This window comes from Gnatocerus cornutus, chromosome 7, assembly GCF_029298725.1.
Source record: "Gnatocerus cornutus isolate USDA-ARS CGAHR chromosome 7, icGnaCorn1.1, whole genome shotgun sequence".
Lineage (NCBI taxonomy): Eukaryota > Metazoa > Arthropoda > Insecta > Coleoptera > Tenebrionidae > Gnatocerus > Gnatocerus cornutus.
In genome coordinates, this window is record NC_142239.1 from 18,408,192 (window position 1) to 18,431,178 (window position 22,987).

Sequence of the window (22,987 nt, forward strand, 5' to 3'; positions counted from 1 at the left end):
ATTATTCGTAATTCTTCGCGAAATAGCAGCGTGAAGTGTCCTAATTGCTCTCATTATTACGTGGTGTATAATTTAAAACCCCCTCTGCGATGTTTTACTGGTTCATAAGCTTTTCTCGGTCTTCAGGTTAAGCGCCGTCGCTTTTCTCGTTATGAATGCTCAAGTAAACGAGCTTTTGGCTTAATGGACCATAAGTCAGCCAGATGTACCTTAAAGAGACTTTGTTGTTTTGGCGGAATTGACCGAAGGTTCAAGCTTTGCCCGACTTATAACGACGTGTAATTAAATAAAGTTCAAGTCGGAGAAGAACGTAGGAAAGCAAATGAAGAGTTAACAAGATAAAACTTGGAGAATTCATCAAGTGCACGTTAATTATTTATTAAACTAAAAAGCTAATTAGGAAACTTCACGGATAGAAGGAATTGAGATTGACTCTGAGACGGTCAACTGAGAGTTGATGGAAAATTAAACGACACTATTCAGAATTTGTTACAAAAACTGCAGTTTCTACTTTCACAGAAAACTATTTTAACTTTGAAAAGTCGTACTTCTTCTAAAACTCATTGATTGGATACCAAACTCTGAATAGTAATGAGCAGCACCCCCACGTGGCGGGGCTCCGAAGCCCAAACAGGCACCGCCGCGTCTGCCTTCAAGTATTGATTTGATGAAATGAACAAGAAAACTTGAATTTTCCTGAAGTTTCTGAATTGAACGAGTTTTCTCAGCTTGTTCTCATCAAGACTAATAAATAACTAACAAATAAAACTTTATTTATTAACACCTCTTCTTCGCTTCACCAACAGCCTTGCTCTTCTCGAAAAGTACTCTCCCACGAACTTCTTTCTCTCCAGGAGCCAAAATCCGCACTAATCTCTCAACACTCTCACAGCAACGCGTCTTCAGCTCCAACTCTTCTTCACTTAACATCTCCACGTTGTCTCGCCCCAGCTCACACAGCGCTAACTTAACTTCAAAGAAAAAGAAATGATCCTCGTGGAGATAACTTAGGTACGATTCCAAGAATCTTCGACACTCATCAATGCTACTCTTATCAAGCTCCTCCAAGTCGTATTGTATTCTTTCAAGAATATCATGAGCGGAATACGAAGACATAAAGTGTTGGCAGTTGTTGCAGCTCCATGGTAGTACCTCCTGGTTAGTGAAAGAGGCGGGAAGAAGGCGACCACCGCAGTCACACTTGAGGGCGCTGAAATAAGTACCGAATTCTGTGGGGTCTTCGCATCTGGGGCAGTGACACCAAAAGAAACGCGTTTCGTGGAGGAGGTGACGTCGAGTTTGAGTACCCCTCAGTGGGTTCGTGTAGGAAAGAGTCATGGTGGTACCTTCTGATATTGTGGTGATAGCTGAGATGGTTACTTCGCCTGATTCAGTGAAGGTTCTGGTACAATTCGGGGAGCAACTGTGGGTGAAAAACGAACTAGTACCATAAATAGCGACGAATGGTGGTACTTCGTGGGCGTGAACCTAAAACCACACATTAGTACCACGTGAAATTAGCTTCGAGTCGTACCGTGATCATTGTGTTAACTTTGAGAATGTCTTCGACGGAGTACGACCACAGCTTAAAGAACCTCCTTGTGAAATCCGAAAAGAAAAGACTTTCTTTGGTCGGTACCACCGTCTGAAGATTCCCCAATTTCGCCCAGATTTTCGGAAGGAACTGTTTGTAGTACAAACACCGCAGAATCAGTACACATTTATACACAGGTTGGACTGTCTCAAAGTCTCCAATTCTGACTCTTTCACCTCTTTGGACTGTGAATCTACACTCTGGAAGGTGTCGCGGTGATTTTTCGCACAGTTCGCTACAAATCGGCCATCCGCACTTAAGACAGCACCTACTTCCATCGACTCGCTTCCCACAACTTAGACAGACAGGGAGTGTGTTTGAAGAGGGCCCCCAGATCAAGGGGGCTTCTTTTACTACGACTTCTCCAACTCCCACATCGCGAGTGGCCACCACAGTCTCACCAACCTGGAAAAACTATTAAACTAACTGTTTGACACCGCGTTTTTACCTTGTAGCATCTACAAGTGGAGCGGTGACTCCTCCAGTGTTCTTTTTGGTGTTTTTTGGTGCAGTAATAAATCTTATGACATCCGGCACATCGCCGTGTTGCTTGTTTTTGGCACAATTCACATTTGGATGCAGAAAGTTGCAAGTTGTTCTCAGATGCTTCCATGACTGAACTTGAACGCAATCCAAACATGTAGACATAAAATTACGTAATTTGTTTGTAGTGGGGAACTATTAATAAACAGTGGCGTCCGTAAATAGACGTGGAAAAGGAAGGAGGATGTGCGGTGTTTATTTAATTTTTTTTTAACATGGTATCAATGAGATTCAAATCGAGAGTGATTTGGAAGCGGAGGCGGCCTTCGGGAAGAAGACTGGGCTCGTGCGAGAGGAGCTGGAGGACCTCCGAGAAGTCGGTTTTAGACACCTGAAGAAACCCGGTTATTTAAAAAAATTAGTTTTTTTTCTTACCTGTAAGGCTTCAAGAAACTTTTGGGGCTCCTCGCAGCGCCGCCCTTTCTCAATCTTACATTTTGCTCTTCGGTACTTCATCAACCCCAGCAAACGTGTCTCTGCAGGAGCCACCATCTCAGCTACATCTTTCACTTCTTCGCTGATCTTCAGAAGCAGATCTAAATCTTCATCGTTTAAATCCTCGTAGTTTTCACTGGAGAGCATCGCCGCCAGCGCCATTTTTACATCAATCATGTAGAAATGACTGGGTGCCACGACGCCTTCATACTTCTTTAAGAAGTCTTTACAAGACGCCACGTCTTTAGGCATTTGTGACACCTCGACTCCAATTTTTTCCGAGAGAATCGCAACTGTCTCGTTGGAAGTCGTGTCCGAACAGGTTGTACACCTCCAAGGACTACCTTTTTCAAGAAAGCTTCTCGGGAGAAGAAGTCCCGGACACTCCGGAGTCAAACACCTGAGGGAGTTTAAATTGCTACCGAAATCAGTGGGATCTTCACACCTGGAGCACGAACACCAGAAGTGTTTAGTTTGGTGAAGATGTTGGCGCCGGTTCTCCACTCCCCACAGAGGATCAGTGTAGCAAATACTGAGGTGGTCACCCTCTTGAATGTCTTCAGCCGCCACCACTATAATGTCACCTTCATTAGTGAAAGTTTTAGTGCAGTTCGCTCTACAAGAATGCTCGAAGAAAGACACCTCGTGGTAAACAACCAACTGGGACGGAACAATAAGAGGGAGCTCATGACCATTCACCACTAAAATCTCACACACTTTCTTGATCTCTTCCTGGGACCAATCCTCCAGTTTGAATAACTGTCGGATAAAGCCAGGTGGCGCCAAGTTAACATCAATGGAATGTCCCTGGAGAGTCATCAGTTTGTTCCACGCTTCCGGTGCGGTCTTCTTGAGACTGAGAGCTCGAAGGATTACAACGAATTGGTAGTTTGGGTTTTGCACACCGAAATGTTTGATAGAGATGGGAGTTCCTCTTTGGATTGTTAACAAACATTCTCCTGAGGAGTGTTGACAAGTTTCGTTACATAACGGCCATCCGCAGGTCTTACAGGGATGACCAGACGATAGAAGTTTACCACAGCCGACACAAACAGGGTAGGTGTGGAAGAAAGGACCTCTAACCAGAGGGGGCTCCTGTAGGATAACAGTCCCACGGGGGATTACCCGGGTAGCTACCAGGTGGCGCCCCAAACTGTCATCACAACAAATCTGCAAAAAACAATGGCAAAAGTGAAGTTTTGGTGAAACCTACCTTGTATGAGGCTTCCATATCCACACCCGCCGCCTCGGTAACGCAAACTAAACTATTTTTCGAGCTAAAAATACCACTGCCTGAAAATGTGGAAACCAAAGTTTATTTCTGGAGAAAATTTATTAATGTTGACATGATTGTCTTTGCCGGATCTTCCTTTGGTGTCTCCCCAGGTTTACCGAGTCTATTTTTTCTTTTATTATGTAGTTAACGAAGTGTTGACAGCTCGTAAATCGAACTTATTTCAGGACATTCATCAAAAGTCAAGGGTAAATTAAACTCATTAACTTAAGTAGTAAAATTAGCTTTTTGTTGTAAAACACACAAAAAGTTGACTCGTGCAGGTTTTATCTCACGTAAATATTTATCGAAAATTAATTTAAGTGATTGGCAGTAATGTAACTTGCCAAAAAGCTGCCACTGATCTGGTAGTTGTATTATTATGTTGGTACTGTCTTCAAAATGAAGATGTTAAATATTTATTCGATTTTTTGTCTACTACAAGAGAAACGCTTTCGATCTCGGAATTTTGGTACTACGAAATATTACGCAAGGTTTGGCCACTTTCATCGAAAACCTCAAATTATTAGAAGTTATAAAAGTTAAAAGCGTTATTTATTTATTTTTAGCCCGTTTATTACATTACGAGAAAAGTTTGAGTAGCAGGAAACGTGAATCAGTTCTGATTTCGCGGTAATTTGGATTTATTTTAAAGTTGGCACCCTCGACTCTACAATGACATTCTTTGCAATGCGAAATGTTATCCATTTTGGTGACTTTGGTTTTCCCCCGAAAAATGCGCGGCGCGAAATTCAAATTTGAAGGTTTCATCACACGACCAGTTTCACTATTATTTTTACGACAGTGAAGACGATAAAACGTTTTATCAAAATAAACTCGAGGATTCCAAAGTTGCATCTTATTTCCTCCACTTTACGAGTCGACATTATAAACCTGTAGTTTGTTTTCTTTTCATAATAAATGAATATTTCAACTTGATGCTTGGATCGGCATAAAGTAAACAAATCTCGTTTTTATTGTCATTTCACTGCATGCCATTTGCCAACCATCCAAAAATACAGAATTAGTTAAAAATAACTTTGGCGGCGTCCACAATAATTCCTCCTACAACAGATTAGTCGAGTTAGATGAGTTGACCAAAATAAACGGTCCGAGACTCACTCCTTGACAGTCAGAAAGAAAAATCGTGAGAGAAATGAGCAACCGTAAAGGAAAGGTGAAGAGATTTTTTTTCAATATTTTCCGGTGACGTGAAATTTTTTTCTTTTTAGAACAAGTCGTGTAAAAGAAGATCCCATTCGACGACGTCCTCGGAAAACTTTGAAGATATCTTGGACGTCATCGACGACGGTCCAATTTTCGAAATCAAAAGGTCACAAGTCATGGGAAGGTAATATTTTTTTCGTCCGCACTATTTTTTTCTAGCTTGTTATTTATAGTGTTTACAACCACTTGAAATGACATAAATGTCAACAAAACTAACAATATTTTTTATTTTACGACTGTTTTTGTAAAATCCGCGACCTCCTCAATTTGGAACTTTTTCAAAAATTTTATTGTAATAAATAGGACAAGCGCTTTTCCGGGTCGACCATAAATAAATCGTTCTAAAAAAATATTTGCCCGGTAATAATTTCAAATCAAGATTACAAGTGTCAAAAACGGTTGTTTGGCTCAAGACTTCAGGTGGAATAAAAAAAAAGACAATAAACCCCGGTCTCTTTAGTTTGTTTTGTCTTTTGTGTCTTCATTTCTACAATAATATAGAGAGAGAATTTCTTATCGAGTTGGCTGGCGCCTTGTGAACATGTGTCGTAACTTGACACAGATGCCAGTCTCAACTTGACATAGAAGAGTAAAAACCAGTTATCTTGGCAAGCCATGCTCTCGAAAACTGTCACTTTGTTGTTGTCAAACATCAAAACTGTTGAGGTGGATTGAGGTGATTTTTTTCAGTGTTGCAATGGCGGTGTTATGTGAATTGGCTTTTGGGGTCCAAAAAATAATCGTGAAAGTTCTGACAATAAAATGAGTCGAAATTATTTTTTTCTACTTCGCGTTCGAACTGAGGCTGATTCAATACGCTTTTGCAAATTCCATGCAATAATAACAGTCAAATTTATGTTTTTTGAGTTGGCAATAAACACTGTCAATTGTGTCGAAGTTCGATTCCGGGTAGATGATATTTACCACTGTTTCCTTTTCCACGTGTTGACAAACGCAAAATTCCCTAGATTTTGTAATTTATGTCTATTTCTCGCACTAATAAATTATGTAAATCCTTGATGCACAGCTAATTTTATATCAAAATGAACAAATGTCAAATTTTGGGGGAAATTGATGCCAACCTGATCATAATTAAATTTTCAAAGCCAATTCATCAAAATTTCAACCTTAAATAAAAATAAATGTCAAAGTGAACATTTGCAACATAAACCGATTTTATATTCTTCGTAAAGATGAAAGTTATTTTGTGTTTTGCTTCTAGCCACAATAATAAAACATTCTCAGGGCTCAAACTTTCTGTAGTAGTCGCAATTTGTCAAATCAAGAATAAAAATTAAATTTGATAGATGACAGATCAGTGGCCAATAAGCATTGCAACATTATGCCAATAAGCAAATTTATTTTAATGGTGTAAAAAGTGTTTATTTATAACATAAAACCAAATAGCTACAGTCGGTTTGGGTTGCAAATGTCCACTTTGACAGTTATTTTTTATTTAAAGTTGAAACCCTAAATTAGAAATTTTAATATGACACTGTTGGCATCATTGTCCTCCAGAATTTGACATTTGCCGTTTTGACATGAAATTGTTGTGTGTTAAAGATACTTATTTACTATCGCGGAATCAAAATTTCGAACATTAAATTGATTGACGTTTAAAAATTGTAAACTGTCCTTTGTCTTTATAACCTTCAAATTTATAAACGGTACAGCAAGTGTCAAAATTGACATTGTATGTCAGTCCTTATGACAATAAAGGTTGCTTTACATTGCCATGTCAAAAAGTGATGTTCGAAATTTTGATTCCGCGGTAGTATAGTTCGTACAGTAAGAGTTTGAATGACAGAAAAGTCACTAAATCTACGCAATAAAAAGTGTACCATACGCGCGAAATTTAAAATAATAAAATAACCCTAGTTACTGACAACCCTGTCAACCCATTTTGCGTAGGAATTTAGTGTTTTTAGTGTATTTTGTAGCATAATTTGCTGCCAACCTATATGTCAACTGTCGAAATCTCCCAATCTCTCACTGGATATACTATAATCAGTGCGAGTCCTGAAATATGGTCCAAATAAAGCGAAATTCCCCTCAAATTCGACTGCTGTTTAAAACGGTGACAAACAAATTGCATTTCGACACATTATATTGACAGATCTTAGGCGATCGTCTTTTGTACCCTAAAACCCAATTCACACAACACCGCCATTGCAACAGGAGCGAATTACACCATAAACATTTTTAAATTTGTGACCTTGGACGAATATTTTCAACCTAAACCAATTGTATTGACCCGCCTTCTTGATTCTATGCCCATGTGCTGAGTCATTAATCAGTGAAAGAATTCACTAAGCCAACGGTAAAAATTGCAAGCCACCTTTGATTACCAGTAAAAAGAATCACTCTGTATTACTTTTCTCAAAGCCAACTGCGACTAGTCCCGTTTTTTTATCTATAATTATCCCAGCGCCAGCCCAAGAAACAACCGGATGAAACACCACTGTTTACTCCAAATAAAATTTATTCTCTAAACTGTATCTTTTCCCCCGAATTTATTTATGTTTATGCAACAATTAATAGTATTGCGCTCTCTTCCAGATATATGGTTTCCAGGAAAAATCTAAAACCAGGTGATATAATTCTCACCGAGGCGCCAATCGTAGTGGGACCTTGTACCACCTCCAAAGTACAATGTCTAGGTTGTTATAAAACACTCGAATCAACTCAATTTATCAAGTAAGATCAACATTTCCTGTAATTTTAACTTAACGCGTTCCTTCAGATGTAAAGAGTGTGGATGGCCACTTTGCTCTTCGAAATGTCGAGGAGTGAAGAAGAGGTTTGGTCACACCGATATAGAATGTGCAGTACTGAAAGCCACGGAGTCTTCACGGTTTCTTTACTGCGACAGTTTGGACAAGCTCAGATCTAATTATAACGCGATTGTTCCTCTGAGGTGTCTTCTACTGAAAGACACTGATCCTCAAGCCTACAACAAGTTGATGATCATGGAGACACACAACGCAATACGAAGAAACATTCCAGAGCTGTGGAAGACCAACCAAGCCACCGTCGTCGATCGAATCCGAAAAGATTGGGGTTTGATCGAGTATTCCGAAGAAGAGATCCACAGTATATGCGGGATTCTTGAGGTTAACTCCTTCGAGATTGGCCAACAAGGTGTTAACATCCGAGGGATTTACCCGAACGCGTTTCTCATGTCGCATAATTGCGTACCAAACACCAACCATATAGATGAAGAAAACACTTTTAGATTAACAGTGAGAGCCTCTAAGAGAATCCTCCCCGGTCAGATGATCACTTTGAGTTACGCGTACACTCTACAGAGCACCCTCAAGCGGAGGGAGCACCTCTTAGAAAACAAGTTCTTTGAATGTTGTTGTGATCGATGTAGAGACCCCACGGAACTGGGGACTTACAGTGGGGCCCTCATCTGTCCGAAATGCAGAACTGGCTTCGTTTTGTCCACGAACCCTCTGGATGCAGACGCTGATTGGAAATGCACGGAAGAGAAGTGTCCTGGATACAAAATCACGTCAAGATCCATGTTACTCCTCACTGACAGAATATCGCAAGAAGTGGAGAACATCGACGGAAACGACGTTATTGCGCTGGAGACTTTCTTGCAGAAATACAGAAACGTGCTTCATCCGACACACTACTTAAACGTGAGCGTGAAACTGTCTTTAAGCCAACTCTACGGGAGGATCAGCGGGTATTTGATCGATGAAATCAGCGACGAATTGCTCCTCCGGAAGCAACAGATCTGTGAAGAAATCTTGAAGATTTTCAACGTGATTGAACCAGGCTATACTCGAGTCAGAGGAGTGACCTTGTACGAAATGCACGCTCCTTTGATGATACTTTTAACTAGACAGTTTGAGGCTCATAGCACGAAGAGCGAGCTCAGAAGCAGGTTAAAGAAGATTGTCAAGTATTTAGATGAAGCGAACTTGATTCTGAGTTATGAGTCAGAGAACTCGTCCGAGGGGATGATGGGGGTGGCTGCCAAACATGCGTTGGTCAGAATCAGGGACTGGGAGAAAATTCTAGGGAGATTCTAATTTAAATTCTTGTTATAATTTGTAGGATAATAAACGTTTTGTTAAAATATCAAGTCAGTCTTAACTCCATTTTATTACGTGTTTGACACAACAGTTAATCTACCGGTGTGTTGAAGCTGCGTCAAAGAGTGGTGGCTGAGAGCTTTGACTGAATGCTAAAAGGGGTAAGTTCGATCTTATTATGTTGAGTCGCCCCATTTTCCTTGTTTTAAAGGGTCAGTCACAAATTTCTACTTCTAATTTTTACTTTTATGTCAGATTTATTTTGGTGTTCTTCGAAAGAAAAGTGTTTTCAATTTGGTGGAAATGTCAATGTCAAAAAAGTTTCAAAGTTTGTTTTAGGTTCTCTAGATTTGCTTTTTGATTTTTTAGTCACTTTATGTAAACCTTATTTTTCCTACTGGGAATGTTTTGTAGGCGCTAAATTTGAAATGCGGCTCTCTGATTGGTCGTTACGCAGAGCGAGTTACACAGTGCTGGGGTGTGTTCATAAAGTGAGACGTCGTTGGAGCGTGTGACGTCAGAGTGATTTGATTAACACTCTGAGATTCGCCAGAGTGTTGTTGCGTTTATGAACGGTTTCCGTGGTTATTTAAATGTTCGACAAATAGGTACAGCAATTTTCGCGAAAATTTATGACTAAACTATGCCAAACTTCTGATATCGATATCTCGCTTATTTTTTAGAGTAAACTTAAGTTATTATACATCTGTGTATGCCGATTTTTCCGCAGATTCCAAATCTGGGATTTAAATTTAGATACAACTGCAAATAACCGAGTTATGGCTGATTAAAGTTTTGAAATGTTGATTTTCATTTTTTCTCATTTTTTCTAATTTTTAAAGTTAAATATCTCGGAAACTATTTGAGATATTGATATGCGGTTTGCGCCATTGTTTTTCTCGGCTCATTTTACGTTAGAAAATGTTATCAAAAGCCCAAAATTCGATAGTCAATTTTTCGCAAAAAAAAATTCCGACTCAATCGATGAAAATTTTTCATTTTTTTTTAATATTGGTCATAACTCGTAAACTACTTCTCTGATCGATCTCAAATTTAGCCAGCAGATAGATTTCGAGCTCCTCTTTCGACTGATGTATAATTCAAAGCTATTACACGTCGTTTTCATTTTGAAAACCATGATTGAAAATTACCCTAAAATGACGTCTTCAAAACAGTTTTTGGCCAATGCCTCGTTTATTTATTAAACAAACTCAACAAATCTGGGCTCATTTTACGCAGAATTTCACGCTGAATCCAAAAATATGATATTTTTTTAAAATTTGTCGATAAATAACCGAGTTATGGCCGTTTGAAATTTTGGGTCGTCGCCAGATGGCCAAATTTTTGAAGGTTCCAAACAATTCATGCTCGATATCTCGAAAACTATTTCAGATATTGGAATGCGGTTTGCGGCATCGTTTTTCTCCCGATTTTTTACATAAGAAATAGTTTTTAGATTTTCCAATAGTCGAAAGTTGCAAATTTTCGCAAAAATTCATGACTAAAACTATGGCCAAATTTCTCATATCGATATCTCGCTTGTTTTTGAGAGTAAACTTGAGTTATTATACACCAATGTACGCAGAATTTTACGCAGATTTCAAATCTGGGATTTAAATTCAGATGCAACTGCAAATAACCGAGTTATGGCCGATCAAAGTTTCGGATAGTTGATTTTCATTTTTTCTCATTTTTCCCAATTTTCAATGTTAAATATCTCGGAAACTATTAGAGATATTGCGATGCGGTTTGCGCCACCGTTTTTCTCGGCTCATTTTACGTTAGAAAAAGTGCTTAAAAGCCCAAAATTCGATAGTCGATTTTTCGCGAAAAAAAATTGCGACTCAAACGATGAAAATTTTTCATTTTTTTTAATTTTTGGCCATAACTCGCAAACTATTTGTCCTATAGATCTCAAATTTGGCCAGTAGATAGATTTTAAGCTCCTCTTTCGACTGATATATAACTCAATGCTATTAAACGTCATTTTCATTTTGAAAACATTGATTGAAAATCACCCTAAAATGATGTTTTCAAAACAGTTTTTGGCCAATACCTCGTTTATTTATTAAGCAAACTCAACAAATTTGGTCTCATTTTACGCAGAATTTCACGCTGAATCCAAAAATATGATAATTTTTTAAAATTTGTCGATAAATAACCGAGTTATGGTCGTTTGAATTTTTGGGTTGTTGCCAGAGGGCCAAATTTTTGAAGGTTCGAAACAATTCGTGCTCGATATCTCGGAAACTATTTCAGATATTGAGATGCGGTTTACGCCATCGTTTTTCTCGCCATTTTTTACATAAGAAATAGTACTTTCATTTTTCTACAGTCGAAATTTGCAAATTTTTGCAAAAATTCATGACTAAAACTAAGCCAAACTTCTGATGTCGATATCTCGCTTATTTTTTAGAGTAAACTTAAGTTATTATACATCAATGTACGCAGAATTTTCTACAGATTCCAAATCTAAGATATAAATTCAGATCCGACAACAAATAACTTAGTTATGGCTGATTAAAGTTTTGAAATGTTGTTTTTTATTTTTTCTCATTTTTCCTTATTTTTAAAGTTAAATATCTCGGAAACTATTAGAGACATTGAGATGCGGTTTGCGCCATCGTTTTTCGCGGCTCATTTTACGTTAGAAAAAGTGCTTAAAAGCCCAAAATTCGATAGTCGATTTTTTGGGAAAAAAAAATCCGACTCAATCGATAAAAAAAATTCAATTTTTATATTTTTGACCATAACTCGTAAACCGTTTGTTTGATCGATCTCAAATTGGGCCAGTAGATAGATCTCGAGCTCCTCTTTCGAATGATATACAATACAAAGGTATTAAACGTCGTTTTTATATTAAAAATAGTGATTGAAAATCACCCCAAAATGACCACTTCCAAACAGTTTTTGGTCAATGCCTTCTTTATTTCTTAGGTAAACTCAACAAATTTTGACTCATTTTACGCAGAATGTCACGCTGAATCCAAATCTGGAATTTAAATTCAGATCCGACAACAAATAACTGAGTTATGGCCGTTTGAATTTTTGGGTTGTCGCCAGAGGGCCAAATTTTTGAAGGTTCCAAACAATTCGTGCTCAATATCTCGAAAACTATTCCAGATATTGGAATGCGGTTTGCGGCATTGTTTTTCTCGCGATTTTTTACATAAGAAATAGTTTTTAGATTTTCCAATAGTCGAAATTTGCAGTTTTTTGCGAAAATTCATCATTAAAAAAACTGTGTCAAACTTCTCATATCGATATCTCGCTTATTTTTTAGAGTAAACTTGAGTTATTATACATCAGTGAACGCAGAATTTTACGCAGATTCCAAGTCTGGGATTTAAATTCTGATACGACTGCAAATAACCGAGTTATGGCTGATTAAAGTTTTGAAAGGTTGATTTTCATTTTTTCTCATTTTTCCTTATTTTTAAAGTGAAATATCTCGGAAACTATTAGAGACATTGAGATGCGGTTTGCGCCATCGTTTTTCGCGGCTCATTTTACGTTAGAAAAAGTGCTTAAAAGCCCAAAATTCGATAGTCGATTTTTTGCGAAAAAAAAATCCGACTCAATCGATAAAAAAATTTCAATTTTTATATTTTTGACCATAACTCGTAAACCGTTTGTTTGATCGATCTCAAATTGGGCCAGTAGATAGATCTCGAGCTCCTCTTTCGAATGATATATAATACAAAGGTATTAAACGTCGTTTTTACATTAAAAATAGTGATTGAAAATCACCCCAAAATGACCACTTCCAAACAGTTTTTGGTCAATGCCTTCTTTATTTCTTAGGTAAACTCAACAAATTTTGACTCATTTTACGCAGAATGTCACGCTGAATCCAAATCTGGAATTTAAATTCAGATTCGACTGCAAATAACCGAGTTATGGCCGTTTGAATTTTTGGGTGTTCGCCAGAGGGCCAAATTTTTGAAGGTTCCAAACAATTCGTGCTCAATATCTCGAAAACTATTCCAGATATTGGAATGCCGTTTGCGGCATCGTTTTTCTCGCGACTTTTTACATAAGAAATAGTTTTTAGATTTTCCAATAGTCGAAATTTGCAGTTTTTTGCGAAAATTCATGATTAAAAAAACTGTGTCAAACTTCTCATATCGATATCTAGCTTATTTTTTAGAGTAAACTTGAGTTATTATACATCAGTGAACGCAGAATTTTACGCAGATTCCAAATCTGGGATTTAAATTCAGATACGACTGCAGATAACCGAGTTATGGCTGATTAAAGTTTTGAAATGTTGATTTTGATTTTTTCTCATTTTTCCTTATTTTTAAAGTTAAATATCTCGGAAACTGTTAGAGATATTGAGATGCGGTTTGCGCCATCGTTTTTCGCGGCTCATTTTACGTTAGAAAAAGTGCTTAAAAGCCCAAAATTCGATAGTCGATTTTTTGCGAAAAAAAAATCCGACTCAATCGATAAAAAATTTTCAATTTTTTTATTTTTGACCATAACTCGTAAACCGTTTTTTTGATTGATCTCAAATTGGGCCAGTAGATTGATTTCGAGCTCCTCTTTCAATTGATATATAATACAAAGGTATTAAACGTCGTTTTTACATTAAAAATAGTGATTGAAAATCACCCCAAAATGACCACTTCCAAACAGTTTTTGGCCATGCTTTCTTTATTTCGTAGGTAAACTCAATAAATTTTGACTCATTTTACGCAGAATGTCACGCTGAATCCAAATCTGGAATTTAAATTCAGATCCGACAACAAATAACTGAGTTATGGCCGTTTGAATTTTTGGGTTGTCGCCAGAGGGCCAAATTTTTGAAGGTTCAAAACAATTCGTGCTCGATATCTCGAAAACTATTCCAGATATTGGAATGCGGTTTGCGGCGTTGTTTTTCTTGCGATTTTTTACATAAGAAATAGTTTTTAGATTTTCTAATAGTCGAAATTTGCAAGTTTTCGCGAAAATTTGTGATTAAAAAAACTATGCCAAATTTCTCATATCGACATCTCGCTTATTTTTTAGAGTAAACTTGAGTTATTACACATCAGTATACGCAGAATTTTCCGCTGATTCCAAATCTAGGATTTAAATTCAGATCCGACAACAAATAACTGAGTTATGGTCGATCAAAGTTTCGGATAGTTGATTTTCATTTTTTCTCATTTTTCCCAATTTTCAAAGTTAAATATCTCGGAAACTATTAGAGATATTGAGATGCGGTTTGCGCCATCGTTTTTCTCGGCTCATTTTACGTTAGAAAAAGTGCTTAAAAGCCCAAAATTCAATAATCGATTTTTTGCGAAAAAAAAATCCGACTCAATCGATAAAAAATTTTCAATTTTTTTATTTTTGACCATAACTCGTAAACCGTTTGTTTGATAGATCTCAAATTGGGCCAGTAGATAGATTTCGAGCTCTTCTTTCGAATGATATATAATACAAAGGTATTAAACGTCGTTTTTACATTAAAAATAGTGATTGAAAATCACCTAAAAATGACCACTTCCAAACAGTTTTTGGTCAATGCTTTCTTTATTTCGTAGGTAAACTCAATAAATTTCGACTCATTTTACGCAGAATGTCACGCTGAATCCAAATCTGGAATTTAAATTCAGATCCGACAACAAATAACTGAGTTATGGCCGTTTGAATTTTTGGGTTGTCGCCAGAGGGCCAAATTTTTGAAGGTTCCAAACAATTCGTGCTCAATATTTCGAAAACTATTCCAGATATTGGAATGCCGTTTGCGGCATCGTTTTTCTCGCGACTTTTTACATAAGAAATAGTTTTTAGATTTTCCAATAGTCGAAATTTGCAGTTTTTTGCGAAAATTCATGACTAAAACTATGCCAAACTTCTGATATCGATATCTCGCTTATTTTTTAGAGTAAACTTAAGTTACTATACTTCACTGTACGCAGAATTTTCCACACATTCCAAATCTGGGGTTTAAATTCATATTTGACAACAAATAACTGAGTTATGGTCGAAAATGATCGAAAATGTTCGAACATTTACACAGGTGGGCGGATTGATAGCTCTAGATTATTCTTAGAGTTTGTAAATTCTGTTTAGGACTCTAGAAAATCTTTTCATTTTTTGTATACACTTTTTAAATTTTGTAGATTCTTTCTGAATTTTGAGAATTTTCTAGACTATGCAAAATTATTTTCTCAAATTTGATCTCTTCTAGTCATATTCTTCTTAAATGCACTAAACTTTCTTCAGATTTTCCTTCAATTCTGTTCAAGTTGTTTAAGCCGCTTACTTGCCTCGATTTAAACGGGGTATTTGTGTTTTTTCTATTTCCATTCTTTTCTATTTTTTTAAACTGGCTGTGATTAAAGTAACTGTGAAGTTATAGTTTTACAGGGCCCTTCCCAAGCGCCCGGTGCGCCCTCCTTGAAATCCGTCTCTGACTACCCCGCTCTGTATACTCAACATCCATCCAAACAGGTTAAAACCGATCCGCCAAATGAACCTTTTTTATATAAATCAGTTCAAGTTTCCTTCTTTATGATTGTTTTTTTATCGTCATCTAACAAATTCCTCTCACTAATCAATCTGATTTGATTTTTCCGGCCGTCAGTTCGTCTAAATATTTACAGGCCACCTGTAAACACCCAATCCATTAAAAGCTCCTTTTCCCGAAGACCGTTACGACCGTTAGAATCGCATCTGTCACCTAATCGTAGCCCACCCGAAACCGAAATTTCTTGAATAAAAAGTGTCGGTAAACAACAGCCGTCTCCTTCTCTCTCCAATCACGATAAGAAAAACAATATCGCGTTTTTACCCCCTTTGCCATGTACTTAAGTGGCAGGCGATTTGCGCTTGTGCGAATCCAAGTATCGATCCTATTTCAGTAGGGTGGTTGAGTTCCATTGTCGCCCTTTACCTACTCAGTTACCACGACGTCACTGTACTTACATTTAAGCTCAGATAGCTGCTTAACTAAAAAAACAATCACGAACTGTAACAATCGCGCTAAGTGAAAGATGCTCAGTGAAAATTAGTGTTGTTTTTTTGGCGGGAAGGAGACGAGGATCGCTTATAGGTAATACACAATGGGGTAGTTTCTAGGGGTTGAATGCAAGAGGTGAAGGTCGAGAAATGGGGATGACAGTTTCGGGTAATGACAGTTTGAGTGATTGATTTTTTGCGGACTTTGGAGGCGGTTCGAGAAAAGGCCCGATTTTAGAGTGTTAAAGGGGTTTGTGATTGGTTATTGGTGGCTCTCCCCACCACTGTCGTTAATTATTTGACTCTAATCGCCGCTGATAAAGAGAGAGCTCCTTGTGTAATTTCTTTTTTTTGGAAATTTGAAAATGTGGGCCCGAGAACGGTTCCCTGGGGTGCACCAAAACCTCTTTCCCATTTGTTGCTTCATTTCTTGCAAGTTTTCCTCGTGTCCTAACATCTCGTGTTCTTCAGATGGAGTCGCAAAGTTTTCGTTCGCTTCAAAAGAAGCGTACGACGAATTTCCGCGAGGACGAAACGAGATTGTTAATACAGTTGTGGGGGAGTCCCCAAATCCAAAACAAACTCTACTTGACGCACCGCAAAGAACCAGTAATGCGCCTTTTGGCTGCCAACATGCAACAGCGTGGTTTTTACAGAACTCCCGATGAGATCAAGACGAGAATCAGAAATCTAAAGTGCCTCTATCACAGGATCAAAAGGACGGTCCAATCGGGATCAGGGATTGGAACTGTCGATCCAGATTGGCCACACTACAAAGCGATGGACAGGATATTGAGTAAACAGGGTCAAAAGAAGGATATTTACAAGGATAATGTCTTTGAAGGACCGAGGTGTGAAGACATCAAACAAGAAGTTGATGATATTGATATCAACGATGACATGGAGTCGTACACGACCAATAGCATGGGAGGGTAAGATAACGTGATTATTTTTCAACCAATAAAATCGAGTTTCAGCTCGGAGTTTGAAGAGGAGACAGTACCGCCCCCACCTCTCACCCCAGCCCCTAACAAAGAAGGGAAGAAATCCGATTCCAAATCCTACCCCCGGACACTACCTAAAATCCTCCCGAACATCACAGTCCCGCTCCAGAATCAACAGAATGGTACGCAGAACAAACAGGGTACCATCCCTTCTATACCTTTCCCTCTTCTGATCCTCAATGGGGTACAAACCCCGAACAACACCGACAAGAAAGACGCCCCAAAGAACTCCAACGGGGCCAAACCTGACTCAGGTAATAAATAATAAAACAATAAAACCCTCTCTAGATGTTGTTTGCAGATATGAATCACGTCCTGAAAGAACTCCTGGAGGTCCAAAAGGAGAATCTGGATATCGAGAGACAGCGTCTGGAGCTGGAAAAACAACGACTGGAGTTTGAGCGATTCGTCGGATCGCAGTTGTTAGCCATGGGTCCTTTTCTTGGGAGTCTTTTCCAGAGATTCGCGTATTCGAATGAAAACGTGACGGAGAATGAGAAGAACGGCCGGAAACGACCTAATTGTGATATTGACATGTTAAAAGATAACAAAATTCTAAAAACCCTCCTCAGTGAAGGGCTGAAAAAGTACATGATGAGTGAAGACAGTGAGAATGACGACAGCGGCATTCATAATGATGACAACAGCAACAGCAGCAAGTAAAAAGCGTTTTTGTGCCATTCCAGAAACATTCCTTAAGTTATAAGTAATTTATTTTCATTTTGTATAGTTCATTAAATTATGCTATCGAATACTCGTAATATAAATTATTCGTGTTGCGCCTCTGCAAGTCCCTGATCTCCATAATGTCAGTCTTTAGTCGCAGTTTGAGAATTTCACGCCAGATTGCCTCTCGGTGCTCCACACCCGTGACCCCCAATCTGAGAAGAGAATTATCGTTCATGCGGATAAGAGAGCGTCCTGTGATGTCATTCTGGACGAACTTATCCACGTAAAGACCGTAATAATCAGTGCAGTGTCTCCTGAGCCATTTCTGGACATCTGACACAGTCCAGGAATAAACCGATTTGGGTTTGTTGCTCGCCGCCTTTGCCTAAAACATGCCAGTTTAACTTCACAGTCTTGAAGAATAAATACGTACTTTTGGTTTATTTGTATTTGTTGTTTCTTCGACCATTTTAACCTCACATGTCAAGTTGACAGATGACACATAAAAATGACATGTCAGAAGTGCCAACAAATGATCATTTATGTATAATTGGTTGCATATCTTCTAACGCAATTTTATTTTTTAAGCTTAAAAGCACAATTAATTAAATTTTAGAGTTCAAATTCAAATTGGAGTATAAAGCAACTCTTCTGCTGTTTTCTAGAAGGAAACGAATAAAGCAAATAAGTAAAACTCCCTTTTTCGGATTACTTTATTTAAAAAAGCCTTTACTTACAAATTAGATTAAACTGTTTAACTATTTGTAGAAAATAAACATCTAAAACACAACGCATAAAATAATAGCGACATAATACAAAGGTTTAACCTTATCTTAGATACACTTGCAACTGTAAAGCACATTGTAACAAAACTTTGAGTCCAGGCATAAAACTAGCAATCTGAGCGAAATCCGGCCCCGATACCAACTGAGTATGTAAATTCAACCCTCCTGTGTAGTCCCCGTTCTGTACCATCTGCACCATCTGATGTAGCGACCCCAAAGTGTTGGGCGACAATTTACCTTCCCTCAATAAATCATACAAAGCCTCCAATTTCCTCCCCACGTCATCGATTTTACGCTTGGTTTGCTACAAATCACAGTTAATGTTGCCCCCTTTAAGACACTTTATTACTCACCGGGTTGTTCGCCGCGCAACTGCACTGATACTTGAGCTCATCAAAGACAGTCTGCATGTGAATGTGCTCCTCCGGAATCGGCAGTTTTTGAATAGGTTGTGGCTTCTCAGGAACAACATTAGCTTGATCTGCTTGGTTGAAATTGACGGCGTTCGCTTTGAACCCTCCGGGGTTGAAACTAGGCGGCGCGGATCCGTAAGTAGGTGGCGGCTGTACGGGGTTAGGGGGTTGGTACATTTGAGGCTGGTTTTCTTGGCCGTACCCGTTGTTTGTGGGGGCCACACCGTACAGCGGGTGAGTAATAGGCTGAGAGGGCAAAACGTCTGGCTTTGGCTGAAAACGCGAAACTCAAAAAACAACCAACACAACAAAACAAGGTCAAAAAACACAAATCACAGCCACACGATTGGTTTAGTGTCAGCGTCAAACAAAATACCTTTTGTCCGCATCCAGGCCGCCATAATTTCGTTCCTGCATGCACCGCTGACATTTTATAATTATCGCCGTACGGCTTTTAAGAGAAAAAAACTGTAGAGTTGTCTTAAGACCAAGAGGAAATGATTTTTACCTGGACTCTTGAAGCTCTGCTTAAAGGAGGTGGATCGTTCCAACCGGGGGCGCTTTGGAAGTACTTTTCGGTCGCCGGTTGCGCCATCTCGGTTGGAGGCGGCGGCTGAACGCTCGGAACCATGGGCGGCGAGTTTGGTACAAAAGCAACAGGATTCAGGGGAGGGTTCGGTACGTAGTTGTTATTTGAAGGGATAAGGGGAGACATGGGGGACGGTGCAACCCCATAATTGTTGTTCTGGAAAGTCGGCTGGGGTTGGTACATGTTCCTGTTGGGGACCCCGTAAGGATTCGACGTCACGGAGGGGTCCAGGACGTACTTCCTCGACGGCAAACCTGAGCCACCTTCAAAACAGTCATTAGTAAGAAAATGATTGTTTTTTAAATTTTTACCGTGGTTGGACCCGACGCTTGGAGGTCTTGGCGGCTGCGTGGGCGGCGGCACCGCCGGCGCCGGAGAAAACGTCCTCGGAGGCTGGTTAAACCCTCCGATTTGTGGCTGCGGCTGCCAAGGCTGCGTCGCCGCCGGAGCACTAGGCAAGCCAGTGTTAAACTGTCCTCCTGAGTAACTCGAGAACGACTGCCTCTGACTCTGCCTCCTACTCTGGGGCTGTTGTCGTCCCCCATAACCTATTTTCTGTCCCAAACTCACATGCAATCGCTCTCTTAAAGAAGCGACTTTCTCGTCCTGGGAACTCCCTAAGTAACTCAGTGCTGTGGTTAAACTCCCCTGCGACGCTAAAATCGACGCGTAGTTCGTTAACACATCGGCCAAACCTCCAGTGATTTCAACCGGACGTCCTTGTCTCTCCACCGACTTCTGTAAGAAAACGACCAACTCGACTAGCTCCTGCAGGTCTTTAGTGGAGTTCCGAGCGTTGCCTGTCCAGGAATTGACCAATCGATCGAAGCTGCCGGAGCAAATGTAACAAAGCTGGGAGTCTTGTTTGAGTTTCTGGTCGCCACGACTTTCGGCTTCCAAGCGGCTTCCTAATTCTTCGCAATGGACAACTAAGGCTTCGTCTGAGGAGTGTGTGAGGATACCAGCGAGGGCTTCTTTCCAACTACCAAGATCACAGTTGTTGATCACTGAAGCCCAATCTTCGGAGACTAGAGCGGAAATCAAGGAAGAGACGTAGCCTTCACATTGGTCCAAATACGCGTGCTGGGTCCTCGCGAGAAGATCAGAACCACCTAGAAATCTGTAATCATTGCTACCAACTCAAGAATTTTATTACCAGTCATTGCAATGATGATGGCGTCGGCGAAGCGTTTCGCGTTCAAACACAACTCCACCGCGGCTTCCACGTTACCAAGAAGAAGAGCTTGAGTTATGAGGCCTTCAGTGTCGTCTCCAGTCTTAATTTTAAACGGCGTCGTCGGTCGAGACTCCGCTATAGCATCAAACGGATCTTTATTAATATTAGACAGACGATTCGTTAAACGATCCACGTTTTTGTTCAAATGCTCGTTAAGTCTGTTGTTTACGTCCTCAATTCGGTAACCCAACAAGTTGAGGAGTTCAACTCGGGGATTGTCTTCAAAATTCGCCCTCAAGAAGTGCCAAATGTACTTCTTGTGCTGGTCCTCAGTGGATTCAGCTTTCCGCGAGCAGTATTCAGCGAAATTCCCGTATTCTAACGCTTGCTCTAACTCTGAAGACTTCTGAATGAGCTCGGGCTCCGTAATAACTTGACTGATCTGGACGGAGCGGTTAACGAAAACGGGAACGTCTCCGGTTTGCTCGATTTGAGGCTTCACGTTATCGAAAGTTATCAATTTTCCGCCGAACTAAAAATTTATAATGGTTGTAAAAGATTAGCTTTGATAAGTAAAGTGCGGCTTACCCCAAACCGGGCCCCCACGGGTCTCTTGAGCCACTTCGGGGGTCTACTGAGGTCCACGCTGACCGGTGCAAGATTCTGTTGAGGAACGGGGGCTTGGGCATACCCGTCCATCCCAGGGAAACTATCGGCAATTTTGTTAGTCGTTTGGATCATCTGTTGGGTTTTGCCCCCCATCAACGAGTAAATAGACACGTGCCCATCGAAACTAGGACACGCTATAATCGCCGGGTTTCTGGGACACCACTGGATATCGAAATTCCACTGTGTTGTCTTGGCGATTTCCGAGAGAACTTCTCCGTTTTGTTCATTTGAATTAGGATTCCAAGCCAAAATCCTGTTGTCTTTGCCGCAACTGACGAGGAGGTCGGCGTCTTCGGCGCACCAAGCGAGCGATAAGACGCCCCTCTGGTGGTTCTCAAAAGTCTTTAAAGGTGACGTGGCGAAGCGAAGGTCCCAGAGTTGGATAATAGGAGAATGATCCTCCTCTGGAAAGGGGGTAATTAAATATTGAATTTAGTAATGAAAGTGGTTACCTGAAGCTAAACAGAGCTGAGTGGCCACTTCGGGGTGCCAAGCGACAACTTTCCATCGGACTCTGGAAACTGTATCCGTCAACTTAATAATGGGTTCGTTTTTCCGCAAGTCCCAGATAACACATTTTGTGGGAAACGTGGACGCTAGAATATGTTGGACTTGTCGGTTCCACGCCACTGATAGAACATCCTCTAATGGCTGGGACTTCGCCCCCGGACTCATCGGAGCGCTCGTGTTATTCAAATCCCAGATAAAAATCTCGGACTCGGCAGCCCCCGTGGCAAACAAATTTTTTTGAAACGGATTAAAATCCAACGCGTGCACAGGCCCTGAATGCTTCTTCTGATGACTAACCAACCCATTTTCCCCACTTAACAATTTGGAAGCACTATAAATTTGAATTAGCCCCTGATCACACCCCCCGATGATAGTCCCTTGCTCGCCCCCATGCGCCCCCCAAATAACCTTATGAAACCTATGCTCACTGGGACTCGACACTTTCAGGACCATATCAGGCCCGGGCTCCGCTAGATTCAACGAGTAAATCTCCAACGCGGCGTTCGTGTTGAAAGAAGCGTCCAGTTGTTGGGCCGCTGTGCCGGCAGCAAGAAGAATAGGGCTTTGCCCCTTGGGGGACCAAGCCACGTTGGCCGTACGCTCCACATCTTTCACTTTCATCGTTGAAACTTTAATTCACTACCATGGAAAAACTGTTCCAACGTGGCTCAAAAAATTCGGAGGTTTGACAACCAGATGACAGGAACACGTCAACAAAACCTAACCCCACTAACCACGGAAAGATTTGATTGGCCGGATGTTATCTTGGGGTGATTTAAATAAAGACAGGGGGCTTGGGGTGAAATTGACACGGAGAAAAATCACAGACCGGAAAGTTAATTAAAACTTGTGACTTTTATGGGGCGACAGCGAGTCGGCGCGGACGGGAACTGCATTACCGTCCAATGACATAATGGGGTTATTCATGGACAATGGGTCTTTGAGGGTTTTTTTTCGTTTTTTATTCCCTTACAAAGAATGTAATGCGTTTTTCGACCCCGTATTTTTTTTAAATCAGAGCCATTTTCCCTGTTTTGCACCGACTGAGCGTTGCCGGTACGGAAGGTCGCTACTTTACCACGTGCTTTTTTTT

The 22,987-nt window shown here is 40.0% G+C and overlaps 6 protein-coding genes across 7 annotated transcripts; 2 read left to right on the forward strand and 4 right to left on the reverse strand.

Annotated features, from left to right (window-relative positions):
• Positions 1 to 752: 752 nt before the first annotated feature.
• Positions 753 to 2,294, reverse strand: LOC148172033 (SET domain-containing protein SmydA-8-like). Its single transcript, XM_088041749.1, has 3 exons — positions 2,043 to 2,294; positions 1,535 to 1,999; positions 753 to 1,488 (listed from the first exon to the last, which is right to left on the reverse strand). The coding sequence occupies exons 1-3, from the start codon at positions 2,232 to 2,234 to the stop codon at positions 778 to 780; spliced, it is 1,368 nt and encodes a 455-aa protein (XP_087897875.1). The 5' UTR covers positions 2,235 to 2,294; the 3' UTR covers positions 753 to 777.
• A 15-nt stretch (positions 2,295 to 2,309) lies between these two features.
• On the reverse strand, positions 2,310 to 3,837 carry LOC148172034 (SET domain-containing protein SmydA-8-like). The gene is made up of 3 exons (XM_088041748.1): positions 3,786 to 3,837; positions 2,513 to 3,742; positions 2,310 to 2,468 (listed from the first exon to the last, which is right to left on the reverse strand). Exons 1-3 carry the CDS (start codon positions 3,801 to 3,803, stop codon positions 2,337 to 2,339), a joined length of 1,380 nt encoding a protein of 459 aa, XP_087897874.1. The 5' UTR covers positions 3,804 to 3,837; the 3' UTR covers positions 2,310 to 2,336.
• Positions 3,838 to 4,918: 1,081 nt separating this feature from the next.
• Positions 4,919 to 9,171, forward strand: SmydA-4 (SET and MYND domain containing, arthropod-specific, member 4). The gene is made up of 4 exons (XM_088040988.1): positions 4,919 to 5,022; positions 5,078 to 5,196; positions 7,632 to 7,769; positions 7,816 to 9,171. The coding sequence occupies exons 1-4, from the start codon at positions 5,002 to 5,004 to the stop codon at positions 9,116 to 9,118; spliced, it is 1,581 nt and encodes a 526-aa protein (XP_087897114.1). The 5' UTR covers positions 4,919 to 5,001; the 3' UTR covers positions 9,119 to 9,171.
• A 6,766-nt stretch (positions 9,172 to 15,937) lies between these two features.
• On the forward strand, positions 15,938 to 17,836 carry LOC148172036 (uncharacterized). The gene is made up of 4 exons (XM_088040839.1): positions 15,938 to 16,172; positions 16,550 to 17,010; positions 17,056 to 17,336; positions 17,384 to 17,836. The coding sequence occupies exons 2-4, from the start codon at positions 16,550 to 16,552 to the stop codon at positions 17,743 to 17,745; spliced, it is 1,104 nt and encodes a 367-aa protein (XP_087896965.1). The 5' UTR covers positions 15,938 to 16,172; the 3' UTR covers positions 17,746 to 17,836.
• Positions 17,778 to 18,269, reverse strand: ave (sterile alpha motif domain-containing protein aveugle). The gene is made up of 2 exons (XM_088040840.1): positions 18,185 to 18,269; positions 17,778 to 18,136 (listed from the first exon to the last, which is right to left on the reverse strand). The coding sequence occupies exons 1-2, from the start codon at positions 18,218 to 18,220 to the stop codon at positions 17,822 to 17,824; spliced, it is 351 nt and encodes a 116-aa protein (XP_087896966.1). The 5' UTR covers positions 18,221 to 18,269; the 3' UTR covers positions 17,778 to 17,821.
• A 171-nt stretch (positions 18,270 to 18,440) lies between these two features.
• On the reverse strand, positions 18,441 to 22,832 carry Sec31 (COPII coat complex component secretory 31). Of its 2 annotated transcripts, XM_088041877.1 has the most exons (8): positions 21,837 to 22,832; positions 21,304 to 21,788; positions 20,695 to 21,247; positions 19,850 to 20,650; positions 19,458 to 19,801; positions 19,326 to 19,400; positions 18,890 to 19,222; positions 18,441 to 18,840 (listed from the first exon to the last, which is right to left on the reverse strand). In XM_088041877.1, exons 1-8 carry the CDS (start codon positions 22,513 to 22,515, stop codon positions 18,580 to 18,582), a joined length of 3,531 nt encoding a protein of 1,176 aa, XP_087898003.1. In that variant the 5' UTR covers positions 22,516 to 22,832; the 3' UTR covers positions 18,441 to 18,579. The 2 variants fall into 2 exon arrangements, with proteins under 2 accessions (XP_087898003.1, XP_087898004.1); XM_088041878.1 differs by lacking the exon at positions 19,326 to 19,400.
• Positions 22,833 to 22,987: the final 155 nt, after the last annotated feature.